The sequence below is a fragment of the Platalea leucorodia genome (assembly GCF_965183815.1).
Source record: "Platalea leucorodia genome assembly, chromosome: 23".
In the NCBI taxonomy this organism is placed as follows: Eukaryota; Metazoa; Chordata; class Aves; order Pelecaniformes; family Threskiornithidae; genus Platalea; species Platalea leucorodia.
Genome location: NC_138845.1, coordinates 1494534 through 1511141, shown reverse-complemented (window position 1 = coordinate 1511141; position 16608 = coordinate 1494534). Strand labels below are relative to the sequence as shown.

Here is a 16608-nt window from a genome sequence, read left to right as displayed (position 1 = left end):
ACAGGACGAACATAGGTGTGCGGGTTTCCATCGCAGTGGGTCCCCCCGGCGGGCTGGCTGGGAAGGGGGGCGGAAAGCGCCGACGGGATGGAGAGCGCACCCGAAGACAAACTGCAAAGGGGTCTCTGCCTCAGGAAAGCAGAATTTGGTGTCCAACTCGAGAGCGTTTCGCTTCTGCCGCGTTGCTCTGCTCGCGTCGCTGTGTAAAGCGCCAGAAATCCCCCCAGCAATTCCCAGCAATTCCCAGTACCCCTTTGTCTGGAAAGTGAGTGTGGGAAGCAGCGTGCCACCGGGGACCCTGCGCGGCGGCCCCCTCCTGAAGAGCACAGAACCCGGTGGTCTGCTCTTTTATCTTGTTTAAGTATTTGTAAACGCTCCAGGTGGGGTTTTGTAGCGCCGTCGGAATAGATACGGGAATGTTTTGTCATCTGAAATACGCAGTTTTACTTCTTTGTGCTGCCAAACGGTACACAATTGGCTTATAAGAGGTAGATGTTTGAGAATAGCTAATGCCCAGCCGTGCTCTGCATAATGCATTTGGTGAAGGAACAATAAATGTGTGGATTTAAACAGAATATAGACAGCTAATTATCTCTGAGGTTAAATGTTCAGTTCATTCCTGAGGAAATACTGGAAAAAAAAAAAACCCAAACCCCAAGAGTGACATTAAGAAACTATTTTTTTAGATCCTAAAATGGTTCTTTGTATTGTACGATTTTACGATCCTTCACCATGAAAGGACTTGTCCAGGACAGAAAAAGCAGCGGCTTTGTGCGGGCAGGGATTTGGCTGCGGGCGCTGGACCTTCCCGGACCTGAGCTCGGAGAGGCGGGGAGGCCGCGCTCCTCCGTCCCCGCGCGCTCTGACCGAGCCGTGGTTCGGTGGAAGGAGCTTCTGAAAACCGGTTGTCTCCATTTCAGGGAGGGGAAAAAAAAGAGGAAAAAAAACCCCAAGTTACAGTCGGGCTTGTGCTGCGCTCGCTGCTGAACGGTGCGCTGCCGTCCTTTCGGATGCGGGGCAGTAACGCCGCCTGGCTTTGGTTAAAATGTTGGCCTGACGCGTTTCATGCTCTGTTTCAGGGCAAAAAAGTTAGTTCTTCGAACAGAAATGACTGAGGCATCTGTCGAACATGAGACGAACGGGCGTGTTTTGGTCTGCTGTAACTTAACAGGTATTTGCCGAAAAAACCCCGAAGTCTCAGGGTTTCGGTGCTGCGTAAATTCCCGAGGGATTCGGTGGAGGCCTGGGAAAAGCCAGGCTGTGTCGTGCCGCGAGTCGGGGCTGGCAGCGCCCGGCGAAGGCGGTGGGGACGTCGGGGCGCTCCCGCGCGCAGCGGGCACGTTAAACCCGCTCCTCCGAGTTTTGTCCCGTGACGGGTAGAATAAGTTCCTGAATTTCTAGTGTAATTGTCGCTTTTTTGTTTTTTTTCAGGACACGCTATAAGATTGAGTTCGTTCTTGCGCGAGTGCGTTGCAGCGGGGGGGTCCGGTGCTGTAGGAAAACACCCGGGTCATCCGAGGTGCCGGAGGCTTGGAAAATGGATTTTTTTATTTGAGAATGATTATGAATTACAAACAGGACAATTTATTCTACTGAAACGCTGTGGTGTGTACTCACAGAAACGACTCTTACGTGCTTGATCAACAAGATTAAAATAGCTTGGTAAGGGACTACTTAACTCAAAAGCCAATTAGCCAGATGCTGCCGCGCAGCCTGAATTACGCTGCGGCCCGGGGACAGCCCGCCCTGCCGGGAGATCCCCACACCCACCCTGGTAAAAACCCTCCCCAGAAGCAGGTTTGTTTATTCTGCAGAACTCCAGATTTCTCAGCAAAAGCACCTTCCATAGACTAATAAAAAAATCCAGACAAATTTCTCACCGTTTATCTCCTTTCCCTTCAAACAGGGAGCTATCGAGTTCCCAAAGTTGACTGAAATAATCTGTCTAGACAGAGCAAGAATAGCACGGCAAGCTAACGCCACGGGTGGGGGATTTAGAAGTCGTTTCTTTTTTGACGTGCTGTCTGTAAAATTCCGAGTGGTTTTTCCTTCTTTCTCAATTAGCCGGAATGCGCCGATATTTGTGCATTTAACGATAACGTGCGTTTCCAGTGCGATTTGGAAAAGTTTTATGCCGTCAGCTGAACGCCGGCAGCTCTGGGAGGAGTTTGGTGGCTCTGCCTGTGACAGGAGGGAGCGGGGTTTCTGCAGGTTATGTTGCTCCCCCGTCAGTTCTGTTATAACTACAATATTTTATTTTAATCCTGCCGGTAGATTTCTTGACGTTTGTGTATTGATGCTTTACTGCTTCTACAGACGCGTTCGGTGCGCTATATAAGCCCGATATCGCCCTGATCTGAAGGAGCTCGCCGCCCGTAACGAGTTTATTTGAACTTGCATTAACCTTTGCTATTTTACCAGTCTTGAAATTTCCACTTGGGTTTTAAAAACGCTCGTGTGTTTTACAGCCCTCTCGCGCCGATCTGGTTAAGGTTCCCAGCGAACAGCCGCCTTGAATTTTCCAGCCGATCCGCCGGGAGAGCGGCGGAGTTAAAGGCAGGTCACGCAGCAGCCTGAACCCCGCTCCTGACCTGAGCCGGAGCTGCTTTCGACTGGCTCTGGATTCTTACCGGGGGGTTAATCGGAGGAAATATTAATTGCATCATCAAGGAGTAAAGATTTGCCATTTTGTACTCATCAGATCAGTGGGGTTTTGTTTCCAGTCCATTATTTTATGACTTTTGTGCTTAGACATTAGCTTGCCAAAGAGTAATTCAGAACCTGCTGTACGCTGTTTGTTTTCCCCCCAAGACCTAATTACTGTTTATTTTTCTCCTTTGAAGTGGGTAAAACTATATTTCTAGGGTGATAAGGTGTAGTGTTTCTCAGTCTTTCTGAGATTCCCTGATAACTTCTTTACTGGCAACTTCTGTTTTTTACAGCTCGTTTCTAGACTTTGCCTGAATGAAGTGTTCTTGCAGTTAATTGCTTTTCGGGGATGTACAGGCAGAGGCAGTTTTTAAGTGTTCCTTTGTTTCGTGAATTAAGTTTGAGACAACTTGAGGGAGTTCAGGTAAAGTACTCTCCAGCGCGATGCGACAGGCTTTTGTCAGTACCTGTGTATTTCCACGCTCCCTCCGGATTAAAGCACGCTCGTCTTTAAAAAATGGAATTATAAAGACGGCGCTAAAGCGCGGTTCTGGGTTTGTCTGTTTTTAAAACCCAGCGATATATACCGAAGGCATTTAGCGCTGGTATCATAGGTCAGTGCGTGAGCGCTTTCCTTCCCCGCAAGCCGAGGTTATCTTGATACCGCAGGAGGTCCCGGAGGTTCCCGGCAGCTGGATGGCTGCGCTGCCAGCAGAGCGTTTCCTGGTCGAGGACACAAAGCGCTCAGGCAGGGAAGTGAAACTTGGGTGTAATCGTGCAAACCAAAGCACATCGGCCGCGCCAGCACGGCCGGCAGAGCTCAGAGCTCGACCTGCCGGCCGTCGCCAGGCGTCGAGCTCGGGGGCCGCTCGCGTCCCGATACGGCGGCTTAATCCTTCGCTAAATTCCCCGGCTTCTGTGTTTTTGAGCCGAGTTTCAAATGCCGCGGTTTTTACGAGGTGGTGTTTAGTGCCTCGAGGCAGCAAAACGAATTGAAGGCGTTTAATTCGGAGGGCTGAAGGCGGCGAGGCAGGAGTTTGTAACCACCTCTCGTTTCGGGACCCTGTTTGCAGGTAAAAAATTCTTTTGCACAGTCTTTTTTGCACAGGCAGCGAGCGTTGCCTCCGTCTCGGATTTAGATTGCTAGCGTCGCTGCTTAGAAATAAGTTTTGAACTCCTGTGTAGCGAATAAAGGAAAATTCTAATGATAGGAAACGTCTATTTTTAAATCAAAATAGGCTCGTCAGGACCCTGTCGGTGAACCCCGGGGCAGCGTCGCCGGTTCCTGTGTTGCAGGAGCCTTGCTGCATTCCTCAGCCTTGTAAACCACATCCCTAAAAAATAACCCTGATCGGGGCGGCCGGGAGTTGAACTTCTAATTATTTCTGGAGCAAATTAGATGCGTGTTTCTCAATGCTGTCGTTAAATTTTCAAGAGCGTGTGGGTTTTGCTAAAATGTACGCGGTCTCCTGATGTTTACTGAAATATTTTGCGTCTTCGGTTACCTGCGTTTTACATGTGGAAATGGCAATTTTGGGGGTTTTCCCGCTCCGTTCTGCGTACGGCTTTGAGGTTTTGTAGCGGGGGCCAGATCCTTCCTTGGGGTTAGGCGGGCTTGCCGTGGCCGGGAGGTCTCTATTGTTTCCTTACCTTGCGGATCCTGTTGTTCTTTGTTTAACCTGTCATCCTACTCGATGCCGTGCCGGCTTTCGCTGGCTCCTTAAATCAGGAGCGCCGGGAGCAGAAGGAAAATACACGTATGTAATGCCACGTGGAGCTGCCCCTGCCCCGTCTCGCTGGGGGAGGCTTGCGTTTTGCGCGCTGTTGAAATAAGCAGTAAAAGCATTTAAAATCTGGGTGCTTTTGGGTGCTGGCAGCAAAGCGAATTTTGCCTTCCCCGGGATGGTTGCGTTAACGCACGAGAGATGGAAGAGTTCGTGCCGTCGTGAGCGTGGTCACCGAGCGCAGGAACCACGCTCTCGCGTCCGTAAATGCTGGCATTTGTGTAAATGTGGTTTTTTTATGATGGGTTCTAAACCTTCCCGGTTCTTCCGCTTGCGTGCTTAAATGACAGTCTCTTACAGTAGCTGTGAATTAAGCCTGTTGAAACTGTACCGGGTCTGTAGGGATCTTGTTGCTTTATATTTAATGTTGCTTTTTTTCCTGGCTAGTTGTTTCACCGTGCCTTTAAGCAAAATACAAATTTTACTCTTAAAAAGCACGAGCAAGACAGCTCTGACAAGCTGGGAGACTCGAGGTGTGCCTTGGCTGCTACGGTAGCAATTTTCTTATTTCCTTTTTTTTTTTTTCTTCCTTCTTTCTCAGAACCTGAAAAGACCGATACCGACTGCTGCAGTCAGGCTCCGTGACAAGAAGTTGCTTTTCAGAGGAAGGAGCTGTAGTGCTCTGCTGGCCTGTCAGCAGATTTCTGACAACTCCAGACCCCGTTTGCCCTCGCAGCTGGGATTTTTGCCATCCCAAACCAGATATCTGCCGTTTCCCGCGTTGATACAAGGCGGTGTGTGAATTGCAACTGCCAGCTGCGTTGCTGAAGGGCGAGGACTCTGGGTTTTTCCCCCCTCCTGTATAGCTGGACGTTAGAGCAAACGCGCTGAGATGTCTAAAAAGCAAAATACAAAAGGTAAGATGCATGTGAATGTGATATCATCAAATGCCAATGAACAGCACTATTGATTCCAAAGTTATCAATTAGGAAAGGGGTTAATTGCTTTTGCTGTACTCCTTTCAAGGCTGCTGATGTCACTTGACAGCTTATTGTCACTATCGCAGTGACATCCTATAACCTGCTGGGTCTCGTGACATTTTTAGTAGCATTTCAGTTGTCCAGCTGGACAGTTCTGATTTCACGCGTTCCTGTCTAATGTTAGTATCGCATCGCTTTCCCAGTCAGACAACAGGAAAAAAAAAAAAATATTGTGTAGGAGTTGCAGAGTTACGGAGCCAAACTTTTTTGTTTTACTGGGGTCCCCGGCTGGTTCGCGACGTCCCCTGGCTGGGTTCGGCCGGGGTGAATTTGAGGGGTGTCTGGGTCTCTGGTGGAACTGACGCTACCACGACGTAGCCCCCTTCCCTTGCGCACCCGTTCGGGGCAGGCTTCTGTCTTGGACCTGCTTGTGCTGCCTGCGGCAGCCGCTTGCCAGGAATCCGGTTAAGAAACAAGGCATCGGATGGAGGGGGGATGGCTCAGCTCAGGCCCGCGCCTCCTGGGGACGCGATTCAAACTAGACCGATTTAAATCTTTTTTCCTTCGAGATAGGTACAGAAGGGCCACGGGCAAGTTTGCGAGAAGCGCTCTCCCTTGCTTTGTCTCCGAATGCACGGGCTGCTTTTCCTTCTTCTGCCATCGCATGTTAAGTGGGAAAGCTGTTCTGGCGCCAAGCAGCTTATTTCAGTGAGGGATCTTATTTGTCGTGTGCGAAACATTAATTCCAAAGCGTGTGTGTGGTGGGGGGAGGAGGGGGGTTGAGGGTTACGCTTCTCTTTTTATTTGAACTGACTACTAATTAATAATTTAAGGCGAATGGGTTTGACAATTCATGTCCTCTACCTCGAGAGAAGAGCTTTTGTTCTCTGTAGGTTTTTTTTTTCCTAGCAGCTTTGGCATAGAAACGGTGTCTACCTGAGGAGCCCAGCCGTCCTTTGACAGCTAGATCCATACATGATTCAAAGCAATTAGTAACAGTTATGGAAATTATCGTATAGGCTAATTTTTGAGTGATTTTTAAAGCGCTGTGTTTGTGTCTGTGCTCCTGGAAGCCTCGGTACAAGTCATTAAGAAATTGACTTCTCTCTGGTGCTGGAAACGGAGCCCAGCAATCGTCGTTGCTGAGGACTTATGGAGAGAAAAACACACCAGGCTACAGCAGAAGAGAATTAATGGGTCTGGGGAGGGGAACGGCAGGAGAAATCCGTAGGAGACAACGGGGGAAAACCTGGGAAGCTGCTGCCCTGAGGGGATTCAGGGGCTTGGCAAAGCCCCAGCCGAAGGAGAAAGCAGAGCGTGTCAGAGAGGACCCGCGGGGCAGCGCCGGCACGTATTGGGTTCCTAAAGAAAAGTAAAGGGATCGTGGACATAAATATTTGACACCGAGCAGGAATGCAGAGTAGGCTTTAATTCGCTCCGCCACCGGGGATATAAAATATGCCCTGCTTTGTTAAGCAGGCTCTTCTCCAGTCCGCGTTGCAGTGGCAATGTGGACGCAAGGGGAGGTGAGAGTTAAAGCTGCAGACTCTTCTGGCTGTGCCCTGTCCTGTTTGGACTGTGATTGAATTTTCAATTACTACTTTTCTGCTGCTCTAGAATGTTAATGCAGTCCAGAAATATTTCCCAGTCCTCTGTAAAGGAGCGTACCTTGGCCAGGTAAGGAGTGTCTTCCCAGTTTCTTTCTGAAAGCAAACCAAAACCCCTTTGCAGGGTAGCACAGGGCCGGTGAGAGGAGTTGGGAGAGCGCGACCGAGGCAGACCTATTTTTATTAAAGCAGCAGTTTTGAAACCGCATCAGAAGCCCACCTGTTTCTTCTTCCTAGAAGTGCTACAGAACAGAGCGAACATCTGAGCTATTCGGAAGGGTATTTTTAAGTCTTGCAAAAATGTATATGCAAAGTTTGGGCACAGAATCGTGTTCTACTCCTGAATATTACTGGCTGTCAATAGCTCTTTACTCAAAAGATGTATGCTGAGGAGAAAACTGCTCAGTCTCTAAACCACTCGTGTAATTATCCCCATTCAGAATCGGAATGTGGGCATCCACCCCTAGGTCCGTGTCTGGGTTATACTGGGTGGCTCCTTTCAGCTTTGGTGTGTTCTGTAAGGGCTAATGCAGCCATCCGAAGGAAAGGTGGTCTCAGTGATGCCAGGTCTCTAAATAAACACTTCCCCAGAGTCCGGTGGGTTTGTTGGTTTGCTGCTGTCTGAGGTGATCTTGGATTCTTAGCGCTTCTGTTTTTCCCCCAGCACGAAGCACGTGCGCTCCCTCTCACCCCCCTTCCGACTCGATTAATTGATTTGAGTGCAAGCAGCCACCGGGCTCGGGAATGACTGGTGACCCCGGGATACAAAGCAATCACATAAATCTTGTTTCCATCGGACATCAGCCACGGTTTTAGGCACGCCAGGTTCCTGAATAAAGCAGCACTGGGGTTCCTCCTCATCTGGATACATCGAGGAGCCATTTCAATTGATGGAAAACTGTCCTACGTGAATTTGGTAAAGGCGAAAGGTCTTTGGTATCCGTCGCTGGGAAGGGAGGGTTTCAGCTGGGGCGGTGTGGAGCAGCAGGGAGCCTGCACGCCAGAGCCTTTACAGAAACCCCAAATGTGGGAGAAATTTGATTTTGAGCTCGTACTTGGTTTAACAACGCATCAGTCGAGCAGAAGACGCGGCTCTGCGCAAACCAGGCTTTGCCGATCGGGGTGGCTGCAGGCTGTGTGCTGTGTCCGGGTAACTTCTGGTTATCCGGCGAACCGGGAGATTGCGGAGCTACTCTGCAAGGCAGCACTTGCTGTGAGTTACGTTGAAAGTGCACAAAGGCGAATATTGAGCATGTGTTCTGTAACCTGATAAATAAATGGGGTCCTGGCGTGTGAGCGAGCGGGGCGCGGTACGAGGACGCAGGCGATGGCAGGAATTCCTGGGAACTTCAGCCGCATCACTCTGCTGAGCGTGGCGCTCTGGAAATGCGCAGGTTTAATTTAATTTTGCATTTTGTATGTGTAGATGGAAATGAGATGGGAGGGGGAAGACGGCGTCCTGCGGTTTGAATTACCTTAATGGCTCTGTTTGGCTTCGCTGCCTTGGCTCCGGCGAGAGCTGATTGCTCTGCTTCGCTGCTTGCGTGTCCAAAGCAGAAGGCGCAGCGCAGGTTAAAACGGCGGCTGCGGCAGTGGCCGGGAAACGGCAGCGTGCTGCCTCGGCCGGACTGGGCCGGTGACGCCGCGGGGGCCTCGGGCCCCTGCTCCCGCTGCGTCCCGGCCCTGGGAAGCGGGACGGGGGCTTGGGAGAGCTCTGTCCCGACAGGTCCCTGCCTTTGGGGCAAAAATACCCGGTTTTTGTGCCGGGCAGAAATACCCAGTTTTAGCAGCATAACTTTGAGCATATGGTTGATGTGCAAAAACTTAATTTTTATTCCATATTTAATTTCTTTTTTTTTTTTTCCCCCGGTCTTCCAAGCCCTTGAGTGAACACGGCCTGGCATTGGGAAGGCAGCCTGCATAATGCAAGGCTAACTCCTCCGCTGCCGTCCAGCAGCCACCCAGATGCTTCTGAGATCGGATGCCTGGAAGGTTTAATTTGCTCACCTCAGAATGAATTCTTCAAATCGCGAGCCCATCTCTTGCCTGCGTAGCCATACTCCCTCTGAAGCACAGCAAGTTTCTTTTCGTAATTACACCCTGGCGAACCGATCGCTTTCCTGTATCAGGTTTGGACCGAGAAGGCCGCGTTGCGTGCTCGGCCCCTTGAAATCTGTTTGAGAAAATAAGCAAGAAAGTGGCGTTTCTTGTTGAGACGAGACTCTGCGGCGCAGCTGCCGCCTGCGCGGGCTGGCCGTGCGCTGCGGGAATATCGCAGGGCCGGCCTGGGGGCATTAAAATAGTTTCCACAACAGCTGATTGAGGCACCAGGCCCCGACTTCGAACGCGCCCGGGCAGCAAGCAGGGACAGAAATCGAGCAAGCACAGCTTAGTAACCCAACAGACCCGCTCAAATATCGTATGTGTTTTGGGGAAGGGAGGGCTCAGGGTGCCGTGTGGTGGTGATCTTCTTCCCCTTGGATCGTGGAGAAAGTTGGTGTTTCTGTGTAATTTTTTCCGATATCAATGAAACGTCTCGACAGCAGCAAACGCAGGAATATTGATTCTAACCCCGGCTTAGTCCTTACTTCTCTCTAATTCGTGAGGAGAGAGCTTAGCGTTGGTACCTCTGTTGCCTGTTAGCAAGAACTGCTCTTACCAGGGAAAGCTAGCAGTGTGCGTTGGTGTGATTTGTACGGAAAAGCACGACACGTGAGAGGTGGGGGACGCAGCCCGTAGTGGTCTCTCTGCTTCAAGTGCCGTGCCCGATGCCCTGGGAGCCCTGAAACCACGGAAAGCTCCCGCGGATGTCATCTCTTACCTAGCACTTTTCCAGAAATCCTGATTATTTCCCCCCCCGCCCCGTATTTGGGGGTACTTTGGCGTAACTGGAAGCACAGGCTGATAGGATAATGATATTCTGGCTTCTTTACTCTGTCCTGGGAAGGTGCATTAATCCTGCCCCGTCCCCTCTGCAGTCCCGGGCACGGCCACCTCCCGATTCTCGCGACGCAGGGGCTGCTGAAGGTGCTTGTGATTAGAGCAAATTGAAGATGCTCTGAGCGAGCAGCAAGGTGCCATTTCTTTAAGAGCTTTTTATTTCGCGTTGGCCGAGGTCTCCCGCGCTATCCTTGGGAGAGCCGGCGCAGTTACCGAAAAGCCACGGAGTCTATAAATGTTGCACGGTTTAACTGAATCTTGACTGCATAGCGCTTCGAGTGGCTCTGCTGTCCGCTTCCCCAAAGCCGCCCGCCCGCGAGCGTCCTGGCTGGGGCAGGAGGGCGAACCTGGCGTTCGGAGCGGGGTTTTTCGGTTTTGTAAGCTATTTTGCTGTGCAAACTTCCCGCGAGCTGGCACGTGGGTGTGGTGGGGACGAAGTGCCGGGCGGGTTCGGAGGAGCTAAATGTCACCTCGCCGTCCGCGTTCCTAAGGTGTGCTCGGTGACGCTGGCTGGGACGCCGTCTGCGTAGCTGTTAGGCTGGTGCTTTTATTTCTTTTCCGTGCCTCCTTACGAAATGACTGCCTGCCGTGGCTCAAAAGCGAGCCGGGACCCCGCTCGGCTGGACCTGGGGGCTTGAGGGGGAGACGCTGGCCCCTGTTTTGCCTTCTTCGAGGTGTCGGGTGTGAGGCTGTTTTATTTCGTGTGCCCCGGGAAGCAGAGCAGGCATTTGTTAGGTCTGTAGTTTTAATTCTTGCACGTGTTTCCTACAGAAAGGCCTAATGAGCGGAGTTACGGGAGGAGCAGATTGATATTTGGTAGGGTGGATTCTTCCTGGCATCGTTAGCGTTTCTATCGAAGAGATCCGGTGTTGTGAGTCCAACAAGCAGCGCTGAAACACAGAAGTAAATGATTTGGGGTGAATGATTTCTTACCACCTCGTTTTTCTGAAGGATGCAGTTACGAGCAGAGAAGCAATTAAGGCCGTTGGCGGCGTCTCTGGGGTTTATCACATCAAATCGACAGGGCAGCCCTGCACGGTGTGTGTTTTAATGCAGCAGAGATCGGGCCGAGTGTCTGACTGACTCGTCGTGTCAGACATGACATGCATAGTCCGAGCCCCGGCTTTGGGAAGCAGCTTTCCTTTCCCACAAGGACGTTAATTCCAAAATCCCGAAGTCACTGGTGGCTGCCAGGCTTCTGTCCACGCGGGCGTGAGTGTTTTAAATTCCGTCCCTTCTTGCAAATACCCGCTGTCGCGAGAGGCCTGAGTGCCAGCAGCCCTTTTAATGATGCTGGGGAGCGCTCGAGGGCGATATCAAATGGATATGGTGTAGTCTCCGTTGCATAATTTTTGCATGATAAACATTTTAACGCCAGGAGGACCTGGGCCGTAGCGAAGCCACTGGAAGCTGGAGAGGCGGCTTGGAGCGAGGTGCCGACAAGCTCGGTCCCCTCTAAAACCAGGCGCAAATGGAGATGTGGGAAAGGGATGGGATTGAGTAGCTGAAAATGTGCTGCATGGGGGAGCTGAACTTCATCTTTCCTGGCACCTGGGTCCTCGGTGGCTGCTCTGCAATGAAGATTTTGAAAAAAGATTGCTAATTCTCCCTCGGTGATGGGAGCCTGAAAGCCATTTACAAGATTAAGGACTAGAAAGTTGGTAACTTGTACTTCTGTGAGCTTCGGAAACTTGAGAAAATCTCGCTCATGGGGCTGAAACGGGTAAGGACGGCGCGAGGAAGAATTTAACCGTTCATCTGTAGCCTTAATAAGAGGCTGACCTTTCCATCATGTTCACAATTCTGTCACTGTATTTGGAGGCATCTCGGTTTAAATGCTACATCAATGTCTGGGAACCGCAGAAGTCAATGGTGTGTCTCAAAATCGCGTACGAGTTATTTAGAGGAGGTGAGGGAAAGAACATGAATCAGCAGCTTGGAATATCAGCTGAGCTAAAGCAGAAAGGGCAGCGACCGAGCGAGCGTCCCCGCAGAGCACCCTGGCCTGCCCAAAGCGTCCCTGCCCCGGCGGTCCCCAAAGCCACCGGAGCAGCTCCGCGGAAAAAAACGCCGTGGTCTTGTGCTTCCCGGCCTCCGCGCAGGGCTCGAGGCGTCAAAGCACAGGCAGGCAAACGCCCTCCTAGGAAACCTGCCCGGGGCTTCGTGCGCGGGCGTGAACCCCCTGGAAAGGGGCTGGGGGGTGCTTAAACCCTCGGGGTCCTGCCGTCGGCCCCTGCCCGTGCTCTTCCCGAGACCAGATGTGGCTAAAATACCGATGGGAAGCGTGTTCTGTCGTAGCAAAACACATCTAGGAACAGCTACATCCCTTTTCTGTAGCAAACCTGAAATTTAGCCTGCTCAGACCTTCGGCAGGAAAATCGAGCGCGCATTTGCGATACCAGGCGCTCGTCGGGGGCTCTCGGTGAAACGGTGGGGCCTGCAGATTTATGTGACCTTTGCTCGCTGGCAGGGAGCAAACCTGTTGGTGATGGCTGTCTCAATTATGGGTCTCTTTTGGAACATATAAGCATTACCTTGGAGATTATAGCTGGCAGGGAACACAAGCTGCTGGATCTTCAAACCCATTTATCAGTCTGCTTGCCATTTGTATCTCCAGGTGGAGGAAATTGTTAACCACGCTGCTCGAAGGCTCTAGCGCTTGTGTTAACTCTTTATTAACTCAGTAAAAGATCAATATGGAAATGGAGGAGCGGTCCTGGCCTGGTCTGCTTCAGCCCCCTTCTGTTTTGCACCAGCCCGGTTGGGGCTTGTGATTTTTGGCTTGCGGATTTGATCCGTGGTCGGTTTAAACTGACCCGGAGCTGGGGAGTGAGTCGGCTTCTTGAGTTCAGTGGGGGGCACTGGCAAAGCAGATTCAGCTGGGGTTACCCGGGCTAAACAGGATCTGGTCCTTAAACGAGGCTGGAATATCGCACGTTTTACTCTCAGCAGCTAATAACCCTCTGCTAACCGTATGACAGAGTTAGCCACCGTGCGTTCGTGGGATTTCAATTTTCTCCTTGGCAAAGGAACACCTCGGAGCTGACCTCTTGCTTCCTATCTTTCTAAATGTCTCTCGGTGCCTGTTGTTCAGAAGAGAGCTTCCCTCTCCTTTGTCTCCGCAGATCCGTCTGGGTTTATTTTTGATGTGCAGTCCAATACTGTGATGGCCCAAGGAGGAACCTTTGAAAACATGAAGGAGAAGGTAAATGTGTCTTCTGAGACCTTAACTCGCCACGTGCCGTGGAAGAGCTCCTGAACGCTGTATCTTCATCTCCTCTCTGAGATGAAATATGTTTCTGTCTGGGAGCTAACTGCAGCTCTGTCAAAAGCAAAATTTTATTCAGGCTAAATCGTCCCGGCACATTAAAGTTTTATAAGGAAGTCATCGTTTACGGTTTTAGACTGCTCGCGGAAGGGTTGCTGTAGGCTCCGTGTGGGATAAAGCAAACGGTTTATATGGTACCCTGTTTTCTTCCCTCTAGATCAGCGCGGTGCGTGCAATAGTCCCCAACAGGAGCAACAATGAGATCGTCCTCGTGCTGCAGCATTTTGACAACTGCGTGGACAAAACAGTGCAAGCCTTTATGGAAGGTAACGGCGGCTGGTCTCTCGGCGGGGTTTGCGGCTTCGTAGCTCGTACGTACCGCGTGTACGGACCTGCTGCAGCAGCAGCAGCAGGCTTTGTGCAGAAAGGGCTGTCTGCAGTAAGTTCACTGGGTAGCAGAAGCTCCTGTAGCTTCTCAGCACGCCCAAGCAGAGTCTATCCGCAAAGATAACGAACGGATGATTCCCTTCCCGAGTTTTAGCTGGTGTTTGTTCAACCAGGGGTCAAGGCAGAGATGAGCGTCCGATAGCTCCTTAGATAAAGGAGGTTTGATGCTCAATTACAGAAACTCGTGTTGATGTGTACAAAACGGGAACGTCTTCGGCTTCCGTAGCCGCTGTTTGTACTTTGAAACCTGGCTCACAAATCTCCTCTTGGGTCCGGCTGGCATGCTGCATGAGATGGATTTTCTGACCTTGGAAAAAGAGGCTTGCTGGTGGCAGCGCCTGTCGCTTTGCAGCTCTTATTTCCATGCTGGCCGTGGCTGACAGCAGCGCTCTGCCTCTGGCCTACGGAAGGTATGACAGCCGCTCCTCAGACTGTGGGCATCCTGACACAGCGTCTCTGGGGAGGGAAGGCCAGCAGATATCTGACCTGAACGCAACCTCCGAGCTCGGAACATGCTCCAGCAGGGTTCCAAGGACCTAAACCTTTAGTATGACAGAGCCAAAGAGAAGGCTTTTTTTTTTTTTTCCCCTCTTCTTTTTCCTGGAAAGAGCTGGCACTGTGGTGTAAGGGATTAGTCCCGTTCAGCAGTGTGCTCCCAAAGCAAAAATGAAACCGATCCTTTTATTACGTCAACTAAAAGAATTGAAACTTGGCTGCAGGGAGTGTTACACCTGGCTGCAGGGAGTGTTACACCTGGCTCCAGGTATGGAGGCACTTCCACACGACCGGGAAAGAACTGGTGTGGGTGCCTCGCCCGCTGCTCACTGCTGCATTTTGTTTCAGGCAATGCCAGTGAAGTACTGAAAGAATGGACTGTAACAGGCAAAAAAAAGGTAACGCTTTTAAAATATCCATTGCTAAGGCATTTGTATTTGTAATTTGAGGATTTAGGCTACAGAGAACAGTAGGCATTCCTCGTGATTTAGATGGGAAAGGAAAGCAGAGAGCAAACGTGTGTATTGATGTTAGCAGAACTGATGCACGGGCTTAATCACTAGGTTATTGGCTGCCTCGCTGTTCAGGGCAAAGATTTACACGGTAACTTCAGTGCAAGTTGTAAACATCATCTTCTCGCCACATTTGCATTTAATTTAGTTGCCGGACACATTGTGCCGAACGCAGCATCTGAAAAAAGGGTTCTAGACTTTCTGCCCTTACAGTCGCCTTTATTCTGCTGACCCTCTACAGGACCCCGAATCCGCGCGCACAGCCCCACACCGAAGTAAATCTTTATCGGGTCCATTTATTTCAACAGAGCTCTGTAATTCACTCTTCAGATAGTCATGCTGTTCCATTTTTCATCGGTAACCTTTGGAGCTGAACAGTTGCGTTTAATGCTGAGCTCTGTGGAAATATATATCTTCGTCACGTAAGCTTTCTCGAGTGTTTTGCCTCGTTCTTTGCTCAGACCTCGGTGAAAGGGTTAAATAAAGATTTGCAAAGTTTCAGTACTTGATATTATAATACCTAAATCCGCCAGGGCAAGAATAAAATCATAATTATTCAAAAGGACTCCTCTGAATACCTGAAAAGCACCAGCAAGAAACGGAGAGGGAAGAAGCGTGGCTGAATAGCCCCGCGTTGGGAAACGAGGGCAGCTTTCCCAGAGCGAGGTCTCGCAGAGCGCCCTGGCAGCTGCACCGTGCCAGCGAGCGCCCGCCGAAGCGACCCGGCTGGTGCTGCGGGTCGCAGCCGCAAACCTCGCCGCTGTTGCCCATCAGTTATGCAGCCTTCCTCTGATAACCCGTGCATCGCTCGCGTTGGCACGCCGTCGGAGAGGATAATGTATTCGCACCTCATTAATGCCACTGTATCCGTCCTCATTGTTGACTAAATCCCTCCTACTGTTAATAGGATCAACAGCCGGGCTGGCTGAAAAAGCATTTAATTCAGCTACTTTCAGCCTGTAAGCATAAGCTTAATTTTCCCTTCAGGAATTAAGCTTAACATTTTTTTTTTTTTTTCCCCCTTTGTGGTGTGGGTACCTAATCCTTAGAACAAGAAGAAGAAAACCAAACCGAAACCGCAAGCGGAATCGAGCCCTGGCCTCCCAGACCCCGGTAAATTGGTGTCCACTGAAGAGGAGCAGTCGGCCAACTCGGAGAAGGGTGGAATTAACGGTTTCCATGTCAACGGCTGTGCCCACGACACGGAGTCTGTGGACTCGCTCAGCGAAGGTTTGGATGCACTTTCGATTGATGCCAGAGAGCTGGAGGATTGCGAGCCTGCTGCCCCAGACATGCCTGACCGAACAGGTTAGTCCCTGTAAAGTAGCGCAGGAGACGGGCGGCGAGCGTTTAAAAAGCAGAGGAGCTGCCTCCTACTTTTTTGTGTTCCTTCTTTGTTTTGGGTCCGCTTTGAGCGCTGATTTGTCTGGATGGCTCTTCAGGAAAGAGCAGCTCACCTTGATTTCTGATTTTTTTTTTTTTTGCTTGTCGTGGTAAAGAGGCGGTCAGTGTTCTGCTGTGCTCTTCTCGTTCCCCTTTAAACGAGTGTGCTTTTCTACAGCAGTGCCTGAACTAGAGAATGGGATAGCAGACTTTGACACAAAATCGCTCACCATGCATCCTTCCCAGAGCCCTTCGTCTCTTAGACAGCGGCCTGAGCAGAGGAGCGCTAGCAGGTCTCTGTCCAGATCAGCAGCGAGCAATTCAACTCCTGCCTCCCTGTCTGTCGCGCGGCTGGAAGACGTCGCAGTTTCACCCGCAAACAAGAAGCTAGGTAAGGCCCGGAGGGGCTGCGCGCTCTCCGACGCCGGAGCAGGTTGCTGCTGGCCAAATTCTCGCCGCCTCTTCTGCGGTGTCGCTGACAGACACCGTGCTGAGGCATACTGGACTTTGATTTTAACGCGAGCTAACACGCTGCTTATTATCTGGCCAGTAACTTGCACTCTGCTCCTCTTCCCTATGCGCAGCAGGAATCTCGACAGCAGT

The 16608-nt window shown here is 50.9% G+C and overlaps 1 protein-coding gene across 3 annotated transcripts in view; it reads left to right on the top strand.

The window, feature by feature from the left end:
- SPATS2 (spermatogenesis associated serine rich 2) overlaps positions 1-16608 on the top strand; it is a 30665-nt gene that overhangs the window by 3433 nt on the left and 10624 nt on the right. The window contains exons 2-7 of one of the 3 annotated variants that reach the window (XM_082332630.1): positions 4975-5290; positions 13026-13105; positions 13386-13494; positions 14459-14508; positions 15672-15930; positions 16187-16396. In XM_082332630.1, coding sequence (XP_082188756.1) covers positions 5266-5290; positions 13026-13105; positions 13386-13494; positions 14459-14508; positions 15672-15930; positions 16187-16396 — 733 coding nt within the window. In that variant the 5' untranslated portion in view covers positions 4975-5265. Of the gene's footprint in view, positions 1-4974; positions 5291-13023; positions 13106-13385; positions 13495-14458; positions 14509-15671; positions 15931-16183; positions 16397-16608 lie in introns of those variants that run through there. The other 2 variants (XM_082332629.1, XM_082332631.1) reach the window with 2 other exon arrangements.